This window comes from Quercus robur, chromosome 8, assembly GCF_932294415.1.
Source record: "Quercus robur chromosome 8, dhQueRobu3.1, whole genome shotgun sequence".
In the NCBI taxonomy this organism is placed as follows: domain Eukaryota; kingdom Viridiplantae; phylum Streptophyta; class Magnoliopsida; order Fagales; family Fagaceae; genus Quercus; species Quercus robur.
The window spans coordinates 34,184,816-34,211,489 of record NC_065541.1 but is presented as its reverse complement, the minus strand read 5'-3'; the positions used below and the strand labels follow the sequence as shown (position 1 = coordinate 34,211,489).

The 26,674-nt window shown below is 35.0% G+C and overlaps 1 protein-coding gene across 1 annotated transcript; it reads right to left on the bottom strand.

Annotated features, from left to right (window-relative positions):
• Positions 1–10,796: 10,796 nt before the first annotated feature.
• On the bottom strand, positions 10,797–26,327 carry LOC126695305 (lysM domain receptor-like kinase 3). Its single transcript, XM_050391996.1, is given in 15 exon segments — positions 10,797–11,311; positions 15,615–15,776; positions 15,865–15,963; positions 16,094–16,232; positions 16,796–16,887; positions 16,965–17,116; positions 17,202–17,298; positions 17,691–17,780; positions 18,610–18,723; positions 18,726–18,817; positions 19,452–19,562; positions 24,632–24,679; positions 24,808–24,815; positions 24,913–24,946; positions 25,621–26,327. Coding segments are annotated over 15 exon segments (1,941 nt in total). The 5' UTR covers positions 26,252–26,327; the 3' UTR covers positions 10,797–11,239.
• Positions 26,328–26,674: the final 347 nt, after the last annotated feature.

Sequence of the window (26,674 nt, the reverse complement as noted above, 5' to 3'; positions counted from 1 at the left end):
AGTTTGTTAACTCAAGTTTAGTTGTAAACTTACACCAGATACTATCCTGATCATTGGTCATTTTTAACACAACTGTAGCTATTCAACAAAGCTTATTTGCTTAGTAAATCAGTATATGTAGCCTAAAGCAAACACCTTTTCTACCATACATTGACATTCTATACCTAATAATTCATTTGGTAAAAGTCCATTCATAATTTATAGTTATTCAATAATTTAAAACACAGTAGAACAATAATGTAGAACTATGCAGAACAATAATTTTTCTTTCTTTATCTCAAACAGGGGTATTTAACCCCCTGCTAACAGCAGAAAAATAATGCAGAACTATGCAGAAAATCATGTCTACAGAATTCAGAAAAATAACATTATGCGGAAAAATAACACTATGCAAGTACAGCCACCTGTTGAGAAAGTGCAGAAAAATAACACTATGTAGAAAAATAACATTATGCAGAAAAATAACACTATGCAAGTACAGCCACCTGTTGAGAAATTGCAGAAAAATAACACTATGCAGAAAAATAATTATGCGGAAAAATAACACTATGCAAATACAACCACCTGTTGAGAAAGTGCAGAAAAATAACACTATGCAGAAAAATAACATTATGCAAAAAAATAACACTATGCAGAAAAAAATTATGCAGAAAAATAATATTATGCAGAAAAATAACACAATGCAAGTACAGCCACCTGTTGAGAAAGTGCAGAAAAATAACACTATGCAAGTACAGCCACCTGTTGAGAAAGTGCAGAAAAATAACACTGCAGAAAAATAACATTATGCAGAAAAATAACACTATGCAGAAAAATAACACTATGCAGAAAAAAAAATTATGCAGAAAAATAACACAATGCAGAAAAATAACAGTATGCAGAAAAATAACACTGCAGAAAAATAACAGTATGCAGAAGAATAACACTATACAGAAAAATAATTATGCAGAAAAATAACACAATGCAGAAAAATAACACTATGCAGAAAATAAAAGTATGCAGAACAATAACAGTATGCAGAAAAATAACACTATGCAGAAAATAACATTATGCAGAACAATAACACTATGCAGAAAAATGACATAATGCAAGTACAGCCACTTGTTGAGAAAGTGCAGAAAAATAGCATATACAACTAATAAAATCAGCAACCAATAAAATAGCATATTTACATTCAAATAACATTTACAACCAATAAAATCAGCAAGTACAACCACCTTCAACAGAGACATTGCTTCACCCAAAACAGAATGACAAGAATAGAATCACAAATTACATTGAATAATCAAGTGCTATTGTTCGTGCACAATACAAAATTTACAACATTGCATCTATTTCCTTGCATAAGTGAAGACTATAAAAATATATTTAACATGATTAGAGATTGAATAATCATGTTCCTTGCACAAGTAAATACTACAAAAGAGATGTCTAACATCAAATCATCTATGTCAACTATGTGTTAGTATCTTTGCACTATACAAAAAATTACTTGATTAGATATTGTTAATAATAATATTCCATTATGATGTATATTTAGACCTTAACCTCTCCAAGATTTACAAACGACATAGACGAATATATTCTTTTTGCTCAGGATCCATGGTTCTTGTATCTTTCATCATAAGTTCATCTTCTATTTTCCTCTTTTCTACTTCATTCTTCTCTTCCTTGATACAAATCAACTCTCTTCGTTCTTCGGATGCAATGCGCATTGCCTTTCTTCGTTCTTCTAATACAATGCGCATACTTTCCTTTTTCTCCTCATGCATTCTTCTCTTTTCTTCCTGATTTCGTCCAATTGGGAGGAAAGTGTTGGGACCACGTCTTCACAATTCTTTCTTTTCTTTAATTTCTCATTTTCGGCCTTCTTGCCTATGGGTCTCTCCAAGGTTTCGCTGGAGTTCATCTCATCATTATCTTCATCTACATTTATTGAGCTTACAAAGGTATGACAAGATTGTGTGGCTGGTTGTGTGGCTGGTTGTCTTGTGCGGGCCTTCAAACTATCTCTTAGAATCAACCACTTAGCTTCATTCCTCAAAATTCTCCAACAATGTTCCAATTGAAATGCATTTTTGCAATTAATTTGATACATAGTTTTTGCATCTTCAATCTACAAAAGTAAAAAATTGAAAATAATGAGAATCATAAAACTAAAAGTGTTTTGATGTACAATACATATTAGATGTTGAGTTGAAATACCTTGTCATGCTCAGTTTTACCACTTTCATTCCGGTTCTCAATTTGGGCCAAGCATCCACAAAACTTGTTGGTCTCCCTTTGAATTGTTGACCACCGACTATTTAAAGAATCCTTGGTGCGGTTAAATTTCTTGTCATTGTGGAAGGTCGACCAAATTCTCTCCCAAAATGTTGTGTTTTTGGTCCGTCGATGTCACGGCATCTAAGCTAACATTGAGCCACGCCGACACTAGCTTAATGTCTTCATCTATGGTGAAGTTGATTCCCCGTTGACCTCTCTTAGTAGTTGATTTTTTTGCAATGGGGGGTATAGATTATCCCATTTTAACTTGGGGTGGAGATTGATGGACATTGACGTCTGAATGCGGAGTGGACATCAAATTACTACTATCAAAAGACTCAAAATCTTGTTCATTGTCTTGTAAAATGTCAAGGAAGAAGGGATTTTGATTTTGTGAGTCCATCACCTAACAAACACCAAAGTAATTTAGAAGCAACACTAATAAGCAACAAAATTGAAAACAAAAAAGAAAAGGCATTGTTTAACATAGATTTAAGAGTATAACTCGCTGAAAACACAAAGAACACCAACCGTCCCCATTGACACATGATCCATCCACGTCTAAAACACTAACATTATCAACAAAACTCTCAACTCTCAAGTAAAACTCATATGCATTTGTACTTATATTAACATAGAATCAAGGAAACTCACAGCCAATACAACAACCAAAATTCATTTAACTACACAGAGTTAATCAAATTCCACAATCACAACCAAGCACCCTTATGGTCTAATTCATTTACCAATTCATGTACAAACACAAGAAAATCAAACCTCAAAGCAACAGAATTGAGAGCATGGAATTCAACCATAGAAATAATAAGTATTCAACCTCAAACCTCAAACCTCAAACCTCAGAAAATCAAACCTCAAACCTCAAACACAAGATAAAACCTGATAGAGAAGTGGAAAACAATCCATCTCCAGATCGTCCAAATGGATCGTCCAGAGCCTACAGCGCAGGTTGATCCAAGAGTTTATCCAGAAGAAGGAGAAACGTCCAAGAATAATAGCACCACTCCATAAGTTTAAGTCTCCCATGGACGACAGGATCGTCCATGAGCATTCGTCCATGAGGTTCGTCCATGAGAAGTCGTCAAATATCCTTGGACGACTAAACCACTCTACACCAGACGGACGAAACCTCAACACTTAGACTTTCAGCAACCCTCAACTATCTCAACAAACCCTTCGAATAATTTAACTTCCATTAGCAGTTACCATTTTATATCCGTTGAGGTAGTTAACTCCGGAGTTGTTGGATTCCACAAAACCTGGGGAGGTTATTGGACAAATAACCGCCCCAGGCTCCCTATATAAGGGACCGGTCTGAACCCGACAGAGGTAAGATTTTCTCTCAGACAAATTTCCAAAACACTTGGAACTTCTTTCTCTACGAGTCTAACTTCTCCATCGGAGGGGGTTCGACCGGTCTTCTCCGGTCTCCTCTTTGATCGCATTTTCTTCCTTGCAGGCCATCAACCGTTTGAACAGCCCACCGAAGCCAGGCCATTCCACCTTACTGATTCGGAGCAATATCAAAACCCATATGGAATTCAACCTTAGAAATAATAAGTATTCAACAGAATTCAAAAATAAACCAAAATTTAAACCGATTTCCCACAAATTATTCTCAAATGAAGAACTAAAAAAAGACTGATTTTATCAAATTTAGCTTGCAAAAGAGAGACAGAAAGACAAGCAGTTAGCTATACTGTTTGCAACCTATAAGATTAGTCCTAGAATAAAAATAAAAAATTAAAGATTAGTCCTAGATTAAAATTGCTCCACAGGCAGAGACATACTAGGCAATTCTTTCATGCAGAGACATACTAGGCAATTCTTTCATGGCCAACAAACAGTATATGTTTCTCAAGTATATCCCAAAGAAATTGTAAAACGAATATCAAGATTATCTTCCACTAAATGTTCAAATAAAACAGTTTTTTTCACCAGTTGAACATCCAAATACATAAATAGCAAAACTCTAGACAGAATTGAGAGCATCTTTTACCTCTGAGTAGTGGGTGTTCAAGTCCACAGCTGCCTGTTGCTCAGGAGATTTGGCCCGTAAGAAACAGATTGTAACGGATAAAGTTTTTAGATCAAGCTGCAAGAAACAAAATAATTTGAGCATCTTTTTGAGGAATAAGTTACTTGCAAAATTAAGTAACCGAACATAATAAATTTACATCGTTGAAAATTTTACAATAATTTATCGCTACAATAATTTATATAGTTTTCTTATTAAAATATAAGAAAATTATGAACATCAAACAGAGCAAGGGGGATAATGTCCCCAGGTAAGTATTCAACCCAAAACTGAAGTTCTAGCCCAACCCAAGAGTCCACCAAATCAACACAGGGAAAACAGCATAGGGAAAACAGTCTGAAAGCTAAGTATATAACTAAGTAGTTTATAACTAGAATTGCTAAAATAACTTCGGGTGTGCTCCTGTTCAGTGTCTGGCTTTTATAAGAAAGTAGCTGGAACTAGAAGACGTGCTTCTGTTCTACGTTGCAACAATTTTTACAACTTTTAATCTCATAATTTAAGCTGAAAAGTGACGGAAAAAAAATAATAGATAGGTCATAGATTGAAACTTTTTTGACCTATCAAGAACAAAGTTCATAAATTAAAACTCGTTCTCGCATTAGTGGGGTATAGGCATGGAAATATGGAATCGGGTGAATACGATGACTATCTATTCAAATCCAATCAGGTGATGCCACGCAGAACACAAAAAGCTATCTTTTTATGCATTTCTTGATTTATATTTGTGGCAAGAGTTTCTCTTGTTGGTGTGGCAAGAGTTTCTCTTTTTTTTTTTCTTTTTTTCTTTTTTATGTAGAACTATCCCATGGAGGTACTAAAACAGCACACCAGCTCTCAAAAATAACTTCGGGTGTGCTCCGAAGAATCCCTAAAAAAAAACCCCAAACCAGAAAAAATTTGAAACAAGAAACCCCCAAAAAAATTAGTTTAGAGAAACTCCCAAGAATCTTGATTGAAACCAAAAAACTCTAAAATCTCAATGAGAAAAACCCATACCTTTTTTAGAGAAATCAGCCCCAACGTCTGTCAATAGAGAAGATTCCGTCTGTCAATTGATCCACCCTCCTCACCGGAACTGCAAAACTCCCAAACCGATCACATTTTATTTTCCGTGGTGATGAGAATGAGCAAAAGAATTCGAACTGTAACATGAGAGGAAGAACTCAAGAGGGAGAGGGAAGCTGAGAGTGAGAGAGGCGTTGGTGTGCTTAGTGAGAGGAGAGAGAAAAAAAAAGAGCGAAAATGAGGTTTTGTTTATACTGTACATATAATATTATTTTAAGGTATAAACGGGCTACAGTGCCCGTGTAAATTTACACGGGTACTGTAGCTCGTTGAAAATTATAGATGGGTTTACACGATTTTAAATGGACTGATGTAGTGTGTTTTTTGCTTCAAAATGTGTAAAAATGGTCAAAATGTGTATTTTACACATTTATACACAATTATCCAAGAGCTGATGTGAATGCTCTTAGATTCTACATATAGTGCAAAAAAATAAGTGTATTTATTAGTGGCATTTTCCTTGTCAGTTTAAAAAATAAGCAAGTCACAAATGATTAATAGAGAAAATACTTACAATGTTTTCAGCAGCTCTATCTGTTACAGGTGTCCCCATCTTTACATCTATAAGCTTTGTCATATACTACAGCACACTCCACTGGCCTACCCAGGGCCGGCTCAACACTAGATGCAAGAGATGCAACCGCCTAAGGCCCCCAAATAAAAGAAGGCCCCACTTGTAAAAAAAAATTTATATATATAATATATTTATTTATATATTTTAGTTAAAAAATTTTTAAGCATTTTTATTGGTCAATAAAATGCATTAAAAAGGCCTCATTGTATCCTAAAATGCAAAAGATTAAACTGGAAAAAAAAAAAAAAAAAAAAAAAAGTCAAAGTTCAGCTAACACAATTAAATTTTAGGAGACAAATGTATTAACCCATTCTTGAAATATGCTAAAATTAAAATTAATAGCAGACAAATTCATTAATAATATAACGTAATTGTCTTGAAATATGCTAAAATAGAGATTATAAATGTCAAAAACAAAAGAAAAACCTCTCATCTCTCTATCTCTCTGCCTCTTTATCTATATTCTTACGGTCTTACCTTTCTTTTCTTCATCTTCATCTTGATTTTTGATCTTTTTCCATCAACTCAGTTAGCCCCTCTAGCTTGAAATTTTTCTTTGTTGATTCCAGCATACCAGCCGACATTCACAGAAGGTGTTCTTCTGCTTCAGTTCTTCCCCTCTTTCTCTTTGTCTTTCTGAAAATAAATACTCAAGAGTCTTCTATTTCTTTAACTTAAATTATATATATTTTTAGTCTGTTTCATACTTTCACTGCACTGCCTCTTTGATGGGATGGGACACGTTTTTTTTCCTATGATACTTTTCTAATTCTGCCCCCTCTCCCTCTGTGGACCTTTTTCTGCTTTAAAACTTAGCCATAGAAATATAAGATCTAGTGGAGAAAAGGCTGGATGGTTCTCACTTTTTTTTTTTTTTTTTTTAATAGGAGTACAAGTTTGTCACGTCTGTGGGCTGTACAGTACAGCCCACAGTCCACAGACGTGACAAACCACTGACCAGAGTTTTTTTTTTTTTGGTTAAAGACCACTGACCACAGTTATTTGGTCCGACGGTTTCTCACCCCTTTTTTTTTTTTTTTGGACTCTTTATCTATCATTATAAATTATAATGCCAATTAATGATTTGATGTGTATCATATTAACTCATTTGTATTATAGTGACACTAATTTATTAAACCACGTATTAAATTAATTTTTATTTGTGCAGGTTTAAACTTTCAAGTGATCATGGCTTTAGAAAAATTGCAATAACCAGGTTCTATTGTTCTATACTTTAAATTTTTATTTTTAGTTAAATTATCATTTTTAATTATAAATTGTGTTTTATTTATCTATAAATATTTTCTCATTATAAATGTCTACTAGGAAATATTTATCTAGATATGAAAAACTTATTAAAATTAATAAAATCTTATTTAAGGTCTATTATGTCACAAGAAAGATTAAGTGGATTAGCTATATTATCAATTGAAAAAGAAATGTTAGAAGAACTTAAATACAAAAACTTAATTAGTAATTTTGCATCTCAAAAAGCAAGAAAAATAGATTTTAAATAAAAAAATTTAATATATAAATATATTTTATTTTATTAATATTTAATTATAAAAAGGCCCCATTTAAAATTTACGCCTAAGGCCCCAAAATTTGTTGAGCCGGCCCTGGGCCTACCTGTTTCGTTTCCTTAGAACACGTTCATTATATACATTAATTATTGTGCTAAGTAAAACTATTAACAAGTAAGACAAAAAAAAAAAAACAAACAAACAAACAAACACAAAACAAGACAAGCCACCTTATTTCTATATGCCACAAATCTAAAATTTTTAGGAAACAAATACGTTATGCAAATTTGCAATGCTTAAATATTGGTTCTAAGCTCATGCATGGTGTCAAGGTTACCATGCAATTATGCAACATGGTTGAATAATAACTTAATGACTTTGGCTTGGCATTGCAGAAAACATTAAAATATACTACTTGCCATACTTGGGAGAAAATTTAAAAGAGAACAAAAAGTTATTATATTAATACTTTTAGAACCTTCATTAGGATCCCTTGATACAAATATCCCCTCCTAGCACCCGTTTAGCACTTCAAATGAAATTTAAGCCCTTATAGGGGGTAGATAATAATTAGAAACATGTATTGATAAGTTATTTGTTAGTAAACATAGTTTATAAAAATCAACAACTAATGTAATATTGACTTCAATGATAAATTCTAAACAATCTCCCCAAAAGAATTGGAGACAATTTCTCAAATTGATCCCAAAAGTGTGACTACATGTCATGTATGGACTGATTCCCAAAATTTTTTCCAAGGGAATAAGTAAAAATTCATTTCTTTAAAAGAAAATTATTTGCTAAGTAATTATGGAGGAGTTGAGTAGATCAAGGCCTTATGATCTATTGCTTATATTGTCTATAATTTCCTAATGTAGTAAGTCATCCAAGATTAATAAATCAGATTTGCAACAATGGTTGCTAAGAACTTTTCTTTTTCAAAATTAAATTCAAAATTTCACAAACCACTCTCTAATTGATGAACTTTTATCAACTAACGCTACACAAACTATAGTAGCTCCATTCATAATATGCTTAGCCCAAGATAAGGCTTATGAGAGATGAACCATGATATAGCTTTAGAGCAAGGCCACAAATAATGAAGCACATGACTTTTTCAATAAAAGTAACATCTTTAACAATGATAAGTCTTTTTGATATGCTTATTATGGTAGACAACTGAATTGTGAGAATAGCGTAAGAAAGATCATTTGTAGCACTAAATCTCATATTTAAATCAATAGCCTATTTAGCATATTCGGTTTTTGTTTTTTTATAGAAGTAATGTAAGAGGTAGACATCATACAATAATAGCAACTGGTTGTGCCAAACTTCTTGCTCTAGTTCTAGGAATTTCTTCTTGGAATCCACGGCTAGCCTTGTTCTGCAGAGCCTTTGTCTACAAATGCAGTCACACAAATCACCACCAAACAACATCATCAATCTAATATACTACGTAAAGTCCAATAATATCAATCCATTGTTACCGCAAAGAATTTCAATAATCAAAAAATGTTAGTACCTATACTTCCTTTGCAAACCAATATTCCACCAACTTCTTCCACCGTTCTTCATCACAATTGTTTGGTATATTGTCTACAACTTGTTGTTTACTCATACCTTCCAAACATTGTTCATTCTTTAACATGGTCCTGTGCGCCCTTCTCAGGAGCCCCAATAGTTGCATTGTCCAGTCCTTTGGTTTCGCTAGCGGGACTTTATCTGCAGGGATGGCCCATCGTCTCTAGAAAGAACACACTTAGTCAACATACATGTCAAAGTTGATCCTTGTCGAAATTATAATTACATAGCTACTCATAATGATACTCTAGTATATATTACATCATCTAGCATAACTACGCATAACTATACTTATATTTTGATAATATTAAAGCAACATGCCAAAGTTGTTGTCACTATTACCTCAATCTCCCCCCAACACTCTCTTTTGTATTAGATAGGCACTTCCAATCAATAGGCACCACTGGGCACATATAATACTTTCTCGTAATAGTGCCTATCCACCTCTTAAATGTTGCCCCACTTCCCCCAATTGATTGCCCTTGGCCATTCAAATGCAGTACATGTTTTGTTCCTAGTGGCAGATTCCAAATGTCTCTTATTAGAGTACTACCATGTTTTGCACATAGTCCAACATTAGCAGGGGTTGCCACCATGTCATCTGTACATAGTGAACCACAATGAGAAACTACTTTCCAATATTCACATCACAACTAGCACACACATGGAAGCAAAAATTTGAAAAGTAGAGTTCATACATGGAGGTTTTGTGGCATCATCGTTATGTGGAATGTCTTCCTCCAATGCAGCATTACGTGTCTCTTCTTGTTGGCTCCCTATTGCATGAGAAGAGCACTGCCCACTTTCCATTAACTCTAGTCGTTGTTTTCTACCCATTACGCCACTATAGGACTCCGTGAACGCCACTATAGATATGCCTATAGCAGCGTTTATAGAGAACGCCACTATAGGGTCCTTATAGTGGCGTTTTTGACAAACGCCACTATAGTCCTAGTTTTTTGTAGTGGTGGTGGTGGTGGGGGGGGGGGGGGGGGGGGGGCAGAATGATGGGGTACTACATAAATGCCTTATGAGAGTCTTATTGTTGCCCAACCTTTGAGAGTCCTTATCTTTTGTGCTAGTTATCTTATTTTTATTTGAGTAGTCCTAGTTATCTAGGTATCTTATCTCTATTTGAATATTTGAATAATTATCTACTAACTATATCTAGTTATCTTAGGAAATTGTTGCTCTTTAAATAAACATGTATGGCATTAGGCCAATTGTCGAGGAATTTGCTATTGAACTGTGGTTTGTCTTCCACCCAAAGGAAGTCACTTATCATGAATTCCATCTCTGTTGCTATCAAAATATCTCTCTAAGATTGTTACAAACCTCAAGAGCAGGATTGCGATAAACTAGACTCATTTCGATCCTTGGTGAGTTAATTGAGAATCCAAATGCAACTATATTGTTGCAACGTGTCTAGGCTTGCACCATAGTTGTACTAAGAGTGAGTCCCATCTACAAATCTTAATTTGTTCTTTGCAATTAGAGACCTCTCCATTGCACGTGACGAGACCAAGTTGGAAAACTAACACAACACTAGGGCTTTCTCCACAGAGGGTGAGAATCATCAATTGTTTGGGGTTGAAGAAGTTGACGTCATTGAAATGGTTTGTGTCAACTCGTAGCTTTGATACCATATCGAATTGCAGAGAAGTTCTCAATTGTATTAATTTAATTGATTCAATTTGTACAGCTCCTCTATGTTATAGTATAATAGAAAATAAAGGCTAGGAGAAAAAAAAACTAACTCCTAACAGACTATCTCCTAAATCAGTTACATTGACATCCAATCATACAGGGACACCTAGACTTAGTTAATCACGTGTTGTTAGTTGTTACAATAAAATGAATAGGAAGGAAATACATGACTTGCAGTCTAGAGTAGACCACAACAAGCATACGACTGTCGATTAAGCAGTCTGTTGAATCTTCAGCAATTTGCAATTAACCCTCAGCATTTTGAAAAAGTGTGAGATTACATTTGAATAAAATCTAGCTGCACTTGGCAACTTATCAAACAAGTAGAGTTAATTATTTATAATGTAACTGCTCTATTAATTTTGGAAGGAAAGACGAGAGATACAATAGATCAATGGAGGAGATATGGTAATTGAGGATGGATGATAAAATTGTAGCCATTGTAATGGATCATATTGTCCAGGGCTAAGTAGAGTTGAACGCGGTTTTGTTTTGCATTTTGGGTTCTTCCTCAGTATCTTCTTGATAATTTATTTCCTGCACAAGGTAAGCAGTCTTGTTTTAATTGACACTATTGTAATCATATATGCATGAGTAATGTTACAAACAAACTATTTTACAATATTTTTACAAACTGTTAAAGTGGTCAGCTTTTTATTGGTTTTTGATGGGAATGATGAGATTACATCCCACAGACGAAGCTAATACTAATGACGAAGAAAGCATCCTTGACGAAGTCGTCCTGAATAACGAAGAAAAACAGTCATCACTGACGAAGGCAGGGGAGTCATTCAATGCAGTCAATCAATGACCTAGGCAGTTACCAAATCAACCAGGCAGACCGTTGGGAGCCTCTTAAAAGTCCCATTATTGGACCAGAGGCGTTACCTGGGAAAGCATTAACAACAACAACAACTAGCCCCTAAAGCCACATGTATAAAGCCCTCACACAGTCAACAGAAAGTACACACATACATTCACACTTTGAGAGAGCACTCTGGTTTTTTATCTTGTTTTGTTATTATTTTAACTTTGGCATCGGAGGCGTTGTGGCAGGCATCACACCAGTGACCCTTATAGAGCATATACTCACACCAACAAGGGATTCCATCTGCCCACTCTTACTGACGAGCTCGTGCTTCATCAGTTTTCATTTTAGCTTATCATTAACATCATTTTTTTCATTTACCAATAATTATTCATTACATCAGCAGTTTGTAAATTTTTTTATAAAAAAGTTTATATCTCTAGCATTATTCTATATGCATTTAGATCGACATCAAAATTAGGAAGTTAAAAAAAAGAAACATGTTATATTAACCCTTGAATGAGTGTGAAGGAATATCGTTTTGAAGCAAAGAAATGAGTGGGTCTTGACTATTAAGTCCACTAGCCACAGACCCACGCGATGCATGGGAATATAAATATTATGTAATGAGGTGTTATATATAAAAAGTAATAATTATTTTAAGTATTGTTTATTTTTTAAGAATATTTCTACAAGTATTTTTTTTTTTAATCTTTTTATCTCTACAAATATATCATTTTATTATTTTATTTTTGTGTGTTTGATTAATTTTTTTTTTTAAGGTGAACCATATTTTTCTAACTTTTATTGTAGTGTATTATATTTGCCTAATATACAACTAAACTTTATAAGTTTCAAATTTCTGATTCAAATTTCTCATCTCTTAAGGAATAAGAAAATTATCATAATAATCAAAACTCACATCACAGAAATACAATGTTATCTTAACCAAAATTAAAATGAAACTAAATGAATAAAAAAATAAACTTTATAATAATTTATTATTCAAACAATTAGTAGGCATATTCAAATTCCTATTTCCAAAAGAAACTAAGTATTAACCCAAACTAAGATTCAACCAAAGCTATTAAAGGATTAAAGGGAAAGAGAAGACTTTCTAATGGGAAATTAGGACCAAAAAAAAAAAAAAACACAATACGAAAACACATATTAAAAAGAAAAAAGAAAAAAGAGAAAAGAGCAATCAACCTTAATTAGATGTATAAGAAAGAACAAAAATCTACCAAAAGAAAGTAGAGAGAGAGAGAGAGAGAGTACTCACAGTTTTGTGGCAGAAAAATATGGACTGAATTGAGAAAATAATATCAAATTTATACAAAATAAAATGGAGAGAAAAAGAGTCAAACTATTAGAAAGAGGAAGAAAGTGTAACGATAAAGTAAAGAGTAGTGGGGAGATAAAGAGATAAAAAGGAAGGGAAAATGTTGGAAGAAGTGCAAACCCGCATGTTGCGTGTGATAATTTTATTATTATTATTAACTTTTTTAAGCAATTTGGACTAAGGCTAAAAAAAAAAAAAAAAAAAAAAAAGAGTATATATAAGGTTTTTATTAACTTAAAAATAATGAAAAACCAATTGACTACTCCATAAATCACACATTACACAACATTCAATCCTAAGCAACTTATAAATTATGATTAAAAAAAAAAAAAAAAAACTTATAAATTACAACCCAATTCCATCATACAACTACACAATCAAAAAAATGAACTACAACATGAATTACCTTTCAAATTATTGCTTGAAATTTTCATAATTGTTGGAAGAACTTAAATTCAAATAAATAAAATTTTCTTCATAAAATGTCCTCATGAAACGTTACAATGCACAAAAGGAAAATAAATAATTGCTAATTCATCTTAATAATATTTTAAAATAAAATTTAATATTAAAAATAATACAATTTTTTTCAGGAATTTGAAAAGTAAGTTAGTGAAAATATTCACATTTTAATAAAAGCTATTTATAACCTTTTTTGTATCATTAAAAAATATATAGAATTTGTGAATCATTCTTTTAGTTTTAAACAAACTTTCTAAAACCTAATTTGTTCGGATTTTTTTTGCAATTTAACACCATTTTGCTAACAATTTTGCTAGTTAGCATGTTTTCGAAATTATTTAAGAAACTAGTATCTCGAGTCTTTAAGACTCGAGTTCCATGAGGTGGCAAAGCTAAAGTGGAATAAAAATTCATGTGGAACTCGAGTCTCTAAGACTCGAGTTCCACAAAAGAAAACCAAAAGAAGATATAAAAAAAACGTGGGTATCTTCTTCTTCTTCTTTGAACCTCTTCCTCTCCCTCTGAAAAAGATCCACGAGTTCTTACAAAAGATCAAAGAAACAACAAAAACAGGAACACGAAGTAAGAGATCAAAACAGAAACCACGAACACCCAGAGAGATGAAAAACAGAAACATGAAGCAACAAACCCAAAGAGATCAAAAACACAAACCACAAAGAAGGCTCCAAGCAGCGGTTCAGACTGAACCCAGGCAAAAAATGCTCCAAGTGAAGGTTTTCCTCTAATTCCTTAATTTTTTTTTTCTTCTTCTTCTTTGATCAATTGCATGAATTAGATTTGTTATTTGTGCAGAGTAGGAACTCGAGTCTTTTTAGACTCGAGTTCCACATGGATTTTATTCCATCTCAACTCTGCCAACACATAGAACTCGAGGCTCTAAGATTCGAGTTGCTACAGTGAACTCAAGTCTAAGAGATTCGAGATGTTAGTTTGCTAATAAGTTTGGAAACGATGCTAACTAATGAATATGTTTGAAAATGAGTATAATATGGAAAATTTGGCCAATTTGTTCTACCCTACAATCCAAAAGGTGGCTCATGATGAATGTAACTCTTTTATTTTTTATACAAAAAATAAATTTTGTGTTGATTGTATTCATCCATTCATATTGTTCCTATAATATTTTCTGATGTAAAATATTTTAAAAGAAGAAGATTATATGGTTGACTACATTGTTAACCATTGTTATCATTATTCACAAAGTATTTTCACAATTGTTAACATTATAAGAATTTTTGTATAATCATGTAATCTTCTTATTCTTAATATAGTTTTCTCCTTAAGATAATTAGATTGTCTTTTCCAATTAATTTTTATTTTCTATTATTAATTAATTTTAACATTTATTATCGTTACTCCAATTTAGCCATATTAGCTGCAATGTCATTATCCTTTTTCTTTCTAATTTTTCCTAATTTTTTTTAAACATTTACTCACTTTAGGTGAATTAAAACTCCAATATATAATAGTCAAAATATCATCTCTTTCTTATTTTTAACTCTTCTTATTATTAATTTCTTAACTTATTATTACACTTTCTTCAATTTTTCTCCCCCTTTTTACCTTTTCATCTCCCAATATGTGTTCTCGCCTACACCAAAAACTGATTAGTGTCTTAATTTGATAATAAAGAATTATCATCAAAAGTGGACACTATAAGTTGAAACTTTCTAAGAAAAAAAAAACTCACAATATGTGGTATAATATATAGTTTATTCTTTAAAATTTAGTGAAGACAATTTGTTCTCCTTAAAAATTGAACTACTTTTAAAAGTTTTTTATTACTTCCCACACCCCACAAGTATTTATACTTGTGAAGTAACCACCGCATCAAGGGTGCGCAGTGATATAGTGAGTTGTCTTTTTTTTTGTAAAACTAATCTCTTTTAAGTTTCAAATTAATTATTTCAATTTCTCATTCTTTTAAAGATATTATCATGATAATCAAATCTCATTACAAATTTATAGACTTTCAGACTCTTAACAGATGGCTGGGAACAAGAATAGGGTCAGCAGTCAGCTATTGCAAAACCTATATTTGGTTTAGCCCTAAGGGGCTGGAATTATGTTCCTAGCATGGAGATTGATTCCGTCTATAAAAGAAATAATTAAAGTGATTCAGAGGGTGCTATTATTGAAATGGCTTAATAATACTCACAGAAAGAAAAACCCTGACGTTTAAAGATATTGCACTATCTGCATTCTACCTTTCTGAACATTAGATTGACGAGAGCTTGATTTTCATAAACAGAGCTAACCTCCAAATCCTCAGCCGTCGATGAAAGTATGATCAAGGCAACCACAATAGATCTCATGCTTGGACGTAGTCGCGTATCCTTTTGTGTGCATGCGTTGGCAAGCTGTGCCACCTACAATCAAACACCTCTATTGAATCATTGGAAATGAAATTAATCACAAAAAAGTACTTAAATGGTTTTTGTGTGAGTATTGTTTCACCGTCCAGACTGAGTCGAGGGGGTAGTCATCTCCAAGACGAGGATCAACTACTTTGCGCAAGTCATCTCTAGGATCAGGTTGATTAAATACATCCTCAAACTGTGAAACACAACAAATAAAATAAATATATGTCCAAGCTTGATTTCTTTGAAAGTGGTTTTAGACAGGAGTAAGCCTAATAAAAGCTTCATATCAAGCTGTTTAATTAGAGGGATGGAAAGAAGATTACTAAAGCGACAAGGCTCTTAGATTCAGAAGTGGAATCATATGCCTTGAGAACAGCTTCCTTGGCAGAAATAAGTTCATAAAGGACAACACCAAAAGCGTATACATCTACTTTGGGAGAAACATCTCCATACCGAGCATATCTGCAAAGAAGGTATAGAAAATAATCCAATTTTTACTGAAATTGTAGCTAAAGTTTTTCCTCCCATATTAGGAAGGAGTCCCTGGGATCAGTAAACAATGAGTAGCGAACTCATCTTTGTGAAATCCATTTCCAAGGAGAACATCAGTGGCCAGAAGAACAAAATATCAACAGTAACACAGGATAAAATATTGGCAGAAATAGGGGAAAAAAGAGAGGCATATCCTGGCACCTAAAAAAGCATAAATTATCACTAACGAAAGGTCTCTCAAATTTTTGATGGCAGCTGCCATGCCATTAACCACTAGTGAAATTAATAAATCGTCAAGCCCAAACAATCTCATAGATATGTATCAAATGTTGGACATTGCTTATCAATCACACACAATGCAAGTCCTCTGGTCAGAAAATTATAGACTGGCAGAGAAAACTCTAGATAGCCACTCATTGAGCTTATATAGGGTCCTTCTAACAGCAGCTCGCATCTGCAAAACACCCCAATTCCATCTCCCATTGCTGAAATTGTTACTCTCTTGATAAATTTACAGACAAAAGTAAACTTACTCAGGTGGTATGTATCCAAACGTTCCCATGACACTTGTGGGGAGTGAAACACCTCCAACTTTAGACAGTTTAGTTAACCCAAAATCTGCAACCTACAATGCAATAAAGCGATGTGAACAAATTTATGAAGATCCATAGCAACAATAGAGTTACTAAATACTAATGCAACCTTTGCGTGAAAGTTCCTGTCTATCAATATATTTGCTGATTTAATATCACGATGGATATAAACCGGAAGAGTATGCTCATGGATGTATTCAAGACCTCTAGCTGAATCAAGGGCAATTTGTACCCTAGTAGACCATGGCAAGGGGTCCCTCCCTGGAAACATATAAACATAATTATGTCTATTGATCTGAATTTGACATCACTTAGAAACATCATCACCATATACATGTAATCTCACCTGATGAACCACACAAATGTTCATTTAAGTTGCCATTCTCAATGTATTCATAGACCAAAAAAAGAGAACCTTGAACACAATACCCGATCAAGCACACCTGCATTGGTTGTTAGTAAGTAATATATAGCGTATAGACAAAAAGAAGAGAATCAAACATCTTAAAGTTCTATCTACACTACAGAGAAAATAACATGGCTACTGCATTTTTTGGATGCACACTTGTATTTAATACACAGCTGACTGATAAAAATCCATCCTACCAGAGCATCATTATTATTAGTTAATGGATATAGGATTCCCCCAATAACCACAACTACAAGTAAATAAATCAACCAAAATTTCCTTCTGTCTGCAATCATTTCAATTCTTGGGAGGCAGATTATATTTTCCAGAAATGATGTTCAAAGAATATGATTGATGAAACTTTCATTTAGCTTTTTAAGCAATAAGCATATTCTTTTAGTATTCTTGGGAAAGAAAGTATATTACCAGGTTCAAGTGAGGAACACTTGTTAAAACCTTTAATTCAGCTAGAAATTCTTTAGATGCTTCTATAGCCATCTTCTTGATTGCGGCTTTCTGCACAGATAAGAGTGATGGGGGGAGACTGTTTGGAAAGTGAAAATTGATAATATGACGGCATAGCTAAAAGTTGATTTGCTTGCTTAGCCATCCATACGGAGTAATCACGAATGCAAAATGCTATGTAGAGCTTAGATGTTGATGGATGTACAAATTCTTATTTAGCATGAGCAAAGGTTAAAGGTTGATTGAACAGTGTATCCATTTTTCTCATTACCACTTCTACTTCTCCAGATTGGTACCTAAACTTTACTCAACTAGCCTCATACATATAAACTAGAGCCGACTTTGCGAATTCCACATATACCGTTCTGTCCAGCTTGACTTTTGTATTTAGATTCTTTCTTACAATCAACCTCAACATTCCTAGTTTAAAGTTGCTAAAATTCACAAAAAATATAATCATATTCGGATAAGAATACAAAAGTTACTAAAGTCATTTGATCTATTCAGCTATTCATTTTGCTAAGTAGTCCTCACCTTGAACCTTTATATGTGCTTTAATAAGTTTGTTCCCAATATCATCTTGATTAAAAATAAAAATTGAAAACCAAAGTTCTCACCATCTCCTATCTAAAAGGATCACTATGGTGTTCCTATTTGATATCTTTCCCTAAAAGGATTATCATCAAATGTCACGAAAGGTTGCAAACCTAGCATGTAGACGAACAAGTATATCATTTATTATAGACCTAAATGAATAAAACTCTTGACTAATAAAATCAGTCAAGTTACAGAGTCAACCACATAATTAATTTGCAAATCTCCCATACATTGTTAATGTACAATCCACCTATGATGAAAAAAAATACTTATGAATACAAACCTTGCCTCTCAGCTCTGCATAATAAACAGCCCCAAAACCACCTTCACCAATCTTACTAGCCATGCTGAAGTCATTAGTAGCTGTGGCAAGTTCTTCATACGAGAACTCAACTCAACTGATATGTGCACAGTTATACCTATATGACCTGAAGCTGGACCACCACTGGGACCAGTTGATTCTGCATGTCTATTCTTGGTACGTCTATGGCCTAAATAAAAACAGAGGTAAAAAAATTTAGTGAATTCATGTCTAAGCTCCCACTTGAAAAAAAGAAGAAGAAGCAAAGATCCATACAACTTCATTGTTTCTATCAGTCACAATGACTCTTTATATAAAGTTCAAACAATTCAGAGGAGATGCTTAAATGGGATGTCTGAGGTTAGATTGGCCAACCATTTTGCAGAAAGATCAGAGCACCAACACCAGTGAAAACTCTTTCAATAAAATCAACAATCACATTCATTGAAAGAGTATCATCTGTCAGCAACTTCAGATAACTTTATTCAGAAATGAAAAAAATAAATTAACAAGAAACATAATGTCTTTTTCTTTTTTTTTGGGGGGGGGGGGGGGGGGGGGGGTGTTGGTGGGTAAAGGGATGCTTAACAATAAATAAGAATAAGATCTTTAGTTATCTATGAGCAATGTGACTGTCTGGCCGACGATGATTAAATAAGATTCTCACTTCATTTAATTGAAATTTCTAGCATTTCCATTCAGAGGTAAATTAAGTACAAAGATGATTTTCAGGACCAGTAGATCCACGAAGCAATCATTCATTGACAATTATTTTTAAAAGCACAAAAGCAGGTGGGTAAGAATTCTGTACAAAATATATATACCGCGCTCATGCTGAGCAGATGCACCCTCAGGTGCTGAAGAGAGCAACAATGCCTCCACCTTCATCTTCCGGTAACATCCGAAATATATACAGGCTGCAAGTAACAGCACGCTAGCTACTGTTAGTGTGGCTTGAATTTTACCACAAGCCCATAAGGCCCAACCAAGCCCAATCCGGCCATAAAGGTGACCTAATACAAGTTGAAAAAGGAATCCACTCAGCCGACTTTCATAAAGTAACATATATATATATATATATGCTTCATTATATGCGGCAATGCCGAGAGATTAAAAAAGAGAGAAATCCTAATTAACCTAGTGAGCAAGCCGCATGAGAGAAAATAGAGAAAAGAGAGGCAGCCAGCTTCTATTCTTATTTTTTTCTGTGAGAGAGTGCTAGGGTGTAATTGGGATTTGGGTTTCTTGAGTGTTCTTGTGCACTATTGTATTTTCCCTGATAATAGTGAAATCCCTGCAACTCCGTGGACGTAGGCAAATTGCCGAACCACGTAAATATTGTCTTGTGCGTGTGATTATTTTCTTTGACGTGTGTTTTCTCTATTTGTTTTGTTTCTCACAGGTTAGGAATTTTTTTTGTTAAATTCCCTACAACTGGTATCAGAGCCTAGGGTTAGGTTTAAGTGGGAGCAATGACAGAGGAAGCAGGAAAGGCGTCTGGAATAGAAAAGTTTGATGGCACAGACTTCGCGTATTGGAGGATGCAGATTGAGGATTACCTTTATGGGAGGAAATTGCATCAACCGCTTCTAGGGGAAAAACCTGAGGCTATGAAGGCTGAGGAATGGGCTCTTCTTGATAGACAGGTACTAGGAGTTATCAGGTTAACTCTGTCTAGGTCTGTTGCACACAATGTTGTAAAGGAGAAGACCACAGCAGATCTGATGAAAGCTTTGTCTGGTATGTATGAAAAGCCGTCAGCAAACAATAAGGTGCACTTGATGAAGAAACTGTTCAATCTGAAGATGGCAAAGAATGCATCAGTAGCACAACATCTGAATGAATTTAATACTATCACAAATCAATTGTCGTCTGTAGAAATTGATTTTGATGATGAGATTCGTGCTCTGATCGTCTTGGCTTCTTTGCCAAACAGTTGGGAGGCAATGAGGATGGCAGTAAGCAATTCTACAGGAAAGGAAAAACTCAAGTACAATGATATACGAGATTTAATTCTGGCTGAGGAGATTCGCAGAAGAGATGCAAGTGAATCCTCAGGATCTGGTTCTGCCCTAAACCTTGAGACAAGAGGCAGAGGTAATAACAGAAATTCAAATCGGGGCAGATCAAAATCCAGAAATTCTAATCGGAACAGAAGTAAATCTAGATCAGGCCAACAAGTACAATGCTGGAATTGTGGGAAAACAGGTCACTTTAGGAATCAATGCAAAAGTCCTAAGAAGAAGAATGAAGATGATTCAGCTAATGCTGTAACAGAAGAGGTACAGGATGCATTACTTCTTGCAGTAGACAGTCCACTTGATGATTGGGTTTTGGATTCAGGAGCTTCGTTTCATACCACTCCACACCGAGAAATCATACATAATTATGTTGCAGGTGATTTTGGTAAGGTGTATTTGGCTGATGGTTCAGCCTTGGATGTTGTGGGTATGGGAGATGTTCGAATATTGTTACCCAATGGGTCTGTTTGGTTACTGGAAAAGATTCGACATATTCCTGACCTGAGGAGGAATCTGATTTCTGTTGGACAACTTGATGATGAAGGACATGCAATACTATTTGTTGGTGGTACTTGGAAGGTTACAAAGGGAGCTAGGGTATTGGCTCGTGGAAAGAAGACTGGTACTCTGTACATGACCTCAAGTCCAAGAGACACAATTGCAGTTGCTGATGCAAGTACTAATACAAGCCTATGGCACCGCAGACTTGGTCATATGAGTGAGAAAGGGATGAAGATGCTGTTGTCAAAAGGAAAACTACCAGAATTGAAGTCCATTGATTTTGACATGTGTGAAAGTTGCATCTTAGGAAAGCAGAAAAAGGTGAGCTTCTTGAAAACTGGCAGGACACCGAAGGCTGAAAAATTGGAGTTAGTACACACTGATTTGTGGGGACCTTCTCCGGTTGCATCCCTTGGAGGTTCAAGGTACTACATTACTTTCATTGATGACTCAAGTAGAAAGGTATGGGTTTATTTTCTGAAAAATAAATCAGATGTATTTGAAACCTTTAAGAAGTGGAAGGTCATGGTTGAGACAGAAACAGGTTTGAAAGTAAAATGTTTGAGGTCAGATAATGGAGGAGAGTACATAGATGGAGGGTTCAGTGAGTATTGTGCTGCACAGGGAATTAGGATGGAGAAGACCATTCCTGGGACACCACAGCAGAATGGTGTGGCTGAGCGCATGAATAGAACTCTCAATGAGCGTGCTAGGAGTATGAGGTTGCATGCTGGACTACCAAAAACTTTTTGGGCTGATGCTGTTAGCACTGCAGCTTACCTAATAAACCGAGGACCTTCAGTTCCCATGGAGTTCAGACTTCCTGAGGAGGTTTGGAGCGGTAAAGAGGTAAAGTTTTCACACTTAAAAGTTTTTGGTTGTGTTTCCTATGTTCATATTGATTCTGATGCTCGTAGTAAACTTGATGCAAAGTCTAAAATATGTTTTTTCATTGGCTATGGTGATGAGAAATTTGGCTATAGGTTTTGGGATGAACAAAACAGGAAAATCATCAAAAGTAGAAATGTGATATTTAATGAACAGGTTATGTACAAGGACAGGTCAACTGTAGTGTCAGATGTTACAGGGATAGATCAAAAGAAATCTGAGTTTGTCAACTTAGATGAATTGACTGAAGGTACTGTCCAGAAAAGGGGTGAAGAAGATAAGGAGAATATAAATTCACAAGTAGATCTGAGTACACCTGTAGCTGAAGTCCGCAGATCTTCCAGAAACATTAGACCTCCACAGCGTTATTCACCCAGTCTAAATTATCTCCTGTTGACTGATGGTGGTGAGCCAGAGTGTTATAATGAAGCCTTGCAAGATGAGAATTCAAGCAAGTGGGAGTTAGCCATGAAGGATGAGATGGATTCCTTGTTGGGGAATCAGACATGGGAACTGACTGAATTGCCAGTAGGAAAGAAGGCTTTGCACAACAGGTGGGTATACAGAATAAAGAATGAGCATGATGGTAGCAAACGTTATAAGGCCAGATTAGTTGTTAAAGGATTCCAGCAGAAGGAAGGCATTGACTACACAGAGATATTTTCTCCAGTTGTGAAGATGTCAACAATCAGACTAGTACTGGGAATGGTGGCTGCAGAAAACTTACATCTTGAGCAGTTAGATGTGAAGACAGCATTCCTTCATGGTGACTTGGAGGAAGACCTTTACATGATTCAGCCAGAAGGGTTCATTGCTCAAGGACAAGAGAATTTAGTTTGCAAACTGAGAAAGAGCTTGTATGGCCTAAAACAAGCTCCTAGACAGTGGTACAAGAAATTTGACAGTTTTATGCATAGAATTGGGTTCAAGAGATGTGAAGCTGATCACTGTTGCTATGTTAAATCTTTTGACAATTCTTACATCATATTACTGTTATATGTGGATGATATGCTTATTGCAGGGTCTAGCATTGAGGAGATTAATAATCTGAAGAAGCAATTTTCCAAACAGTTTGCAATGAAGGATTTGGGAGCTGCAAAGCAAATCCTTGGTATGAGAATCATTAGAGACAAGGCTAATGGTACATTGAAGCTTTCACAGTCAGAGTATGTGAAGAAAGTTCTCAGCAGGTTCAACATGAATGAAGCCAAACCAGTGAGCACACCCTTGGGTAGTCATTTCAAACTAAGCAAAGAACAATCACCGAAGACAGAAGAAGAAAGGGACCACATGAGCAAGGTGCCCTATGCCTCAGCTATTGGCAGCTTGATGTATGCTATGGTGTGTACAAGGCCAGACATTGCACATGCAGTGGGAGTTGTGAGCAGATTCATGAGTAGGCCTGGAAAGCAGCATTGGGAGGCAGTCAAGTGGATTCTGAGATATCTGAAGGGTTCATCAGATACATGTCTTTGCTTCACAGGTGCAAGTTTGAAACTGCAGGGTTATGTAGATGCTGATTTTGCTGGTGATATTGATAGTAGAAAGAGTACTACTGGGTTTGTTTTTACTCTGGGTGGTACAGCTATATCATGGGCTTCAAATCTACAGAAGATTGTTACTTTGTCTACTACAGAAGCTGAGTATGTTGCAGCAACTGAAGCTGGAAAGGAGATGATTTGGCTACATGGTTTCTTAGAAGAATTGGGTAAGAAGCAGGAGATGGGCATTCTACACAGTGACAGTCAGAGTGCAATCTTTCTTGCCAAGAATTCGGCTTTTCATTCAAAGTCGAAGCACATACAGACAAAATACCACTTTATCCGTTATCTTGTTGAAGATAAGCTGGTAATGCTTGAGAAAATTTGTGGATCTAAGAACCCGGCAGACATGTTGACTAAGGGTGTCACTATTGAGAAGTTGAAGCTGTGCGCAGCTTCAATTGGTCTTCTAGCTTGAGGACAGGAGGATGAGTTGCAGGGATGAGGGACTGTGTTATGGAGGATTGTGGCTGATGTTTGCAGCTTGTGAGCCCTTAAGGGCTAAGGTGGAGCTGATGGAGGAGTTTGCTAGTGTAGCTTGATCAATTCAAGCCAAGGTGGAGATTTGTTAGTGTGGCTTGAATTTTACCACAAGCCCATAAGGCCCAACCAAGCCCAATCCGGCCATAAAGGTGACCTAATACAAGTTGAAAAAGGAATCCACTCAGCCGACTTTCATAAAGTAACATATATATATATATATATGCTTCATTATATGCGGCAATGCCGAGAGATTAAAAAAGAGAGAAATCCTAATTAACCTAGTGAGCAAGCCGCATGAGAGAAAATAGAGAAAAGAGAGGCAGCCAGCTTCTATTCTTATTTTTTTCTGTGAGAGAGTGCTAGGGTGTAATTGGGATTTGGGTTTCTTGAGTGTTCTTGTGCACTATTGTATTTTCCCTGATAATAGTGAAATCCCTGCAACTCCGTGGACGTAGGCAAATTGCCGAACCACGTAAATATTGTCTTGTGCGTGTGATTATTTTCTTTGACGTGTGTTTTCTCTATTTGTTTTGTTTCTCACAGGTTAGGAATTTTTTGTTAAATTCCCTACAGCTACACCTCCCATAGCCGTTCCAGCAATAACTCTGACTGCTAATCCTGCTTATTGATAAGCAAATATTAAGCACAAAAGCACCATCAACTGCCCGCTTTATAATCTCATATTTGTCTCCAAATATCAAAGCAAACATAATCACTGTAAAACCAACTGTGGAAGAAAGCCAAACCGGTTGTGCTGCAAAAGGGATAAAATGAAAAGAAACAATAGAAAATGAGACACAGATGTAAGCTGTAGGTTCATTTAGTATGAAGATAAAATTTGTAGAAGGTACCTTGATACCAGAGGTGGATAAGTATCATTTTGATCTGCAGATGGAAATAAATGGGAATAAAAATGTCAAGCTAATTTAAAAAATCATGGTCCCCAGAAACTATTTTGAAAGGAAAAGGGTATCATCTCGATATGCTTTAAACTCAAGGAAAGCATAATTTTGCATAATTATTGTGGCCCCTTGGTGCAATAGACAAAGGATATAGCGAATACTTTTCACAGAATTTGGAATTGAACAAATGTGCATCATGGTAAACAAAAAAAAGAAAAAAAAAGAAAAAGGAATCACTGTCAAAATCACCAATGTGATAATCATGCTAGAATAATATCAAAAAGGAAAACCATATATGTTTAATTTAACTAGAATTTGTTTAGAGAAGACCAAATTTAATTTTATCAGATTTTGTTTACTGCTAGTTGCTTTAATTCAATAGAGAGGTGAGTCATTTTCATTGGTTTTTTTTTTTTTTTTTTTTAAATATAAAAAAGAAATTAAAAAAAGGTAGCATATAAAAATACAAATACATCTAGAAAAAGACAAGTTTGTTTGTTTTTGTTTTGTTTTGGTGAGAAGAAAGAAGACAAGATTTCACACCTCTGAACCTAACCAAATAAATCTAATGAACAAAATCCCAAATCTCATATCTCAAAAATAAAATAAATAAATAAAAAAATTTTTAACTCAAAAGGTTTGACAAACAAGCCACACCTTTTCCTGGGAAGTGCACCACACCACTCCCTTGTGTGAAATATATACCAGGGTTGTAACTCCTCAGCAACGGTACACTAAGACCTGTAACCGAAGCAATTGCATCCGCAGTGTCCCCTAGCCGTAGTGGATACGTAATAAACAAACCGTATTTCTTCGAAACCAAGCTATTCCCACACGAACATGTCACTGTCACATTCATCCTTGCATTCTCATCAGGTATCATATTGGGGTCATAGCTATTGTACTGCCTTAACAACTCGTACGTTGTCAGATTCGCGTACCAAGTCTGCGCCACTTTCTCGTACGTGTCCCCTGATTGAACCGTGTAATCAAACACATGACCCAGAAACTTGCCATCAATACAGTCACATGGGAATGGAACATTGGCTCTTACACCTTGTTGAACACTGTCTTTGCTGTTTATGGTTTTCTTGTTGTAACTGAGAATAGTATCAGCGTCGATGTTAAGGTTGGACTGAAAAAGTTGAGCTTTGAATGTGAGGTTTGAGTCCTTCCACATGTAGTATGAAGCTAAAGCCAAATCACATCCTTTGTTACATTTGGATTCTGCTATGGAACAACAAACTGACATCAACACCAACACTAAAAATCTCAACTTGGGTTTCATTCTATTGGGAAAATTGGAACCGTGATTGTGGAATTTCGGCAAAATCAAGAATTGGGTTATAGCAATTGGGAAAGGAAGAGAGAAATTGAAACTGAAGAGTTTGATTTATTTTTACTTTTACCAACGACTTAGAGAAAATTCCCGCGGTTTTCTACACTAAATTGAAACTTCAAAACTCGTGGGGGCTGTCAAGTGGTCTCTTGAGTCATGAGCGTGTGTAAGGGTCCACCGGTCAACATTTGCTTTTGTTTTGATTAAAAATTTTGTTTTAACTTTTTTTTCCCCTTAAATAAATACTGCATATATTTAATAATTTTTCAATTTCATCAATAATTTTTCTTAAAAGAAGAAAATAAATATGGCAATGGGTCTGATTATGTGGGTTTTTGGAGCCAACCCGTTTAGAACCTTTTTAAAATGGGT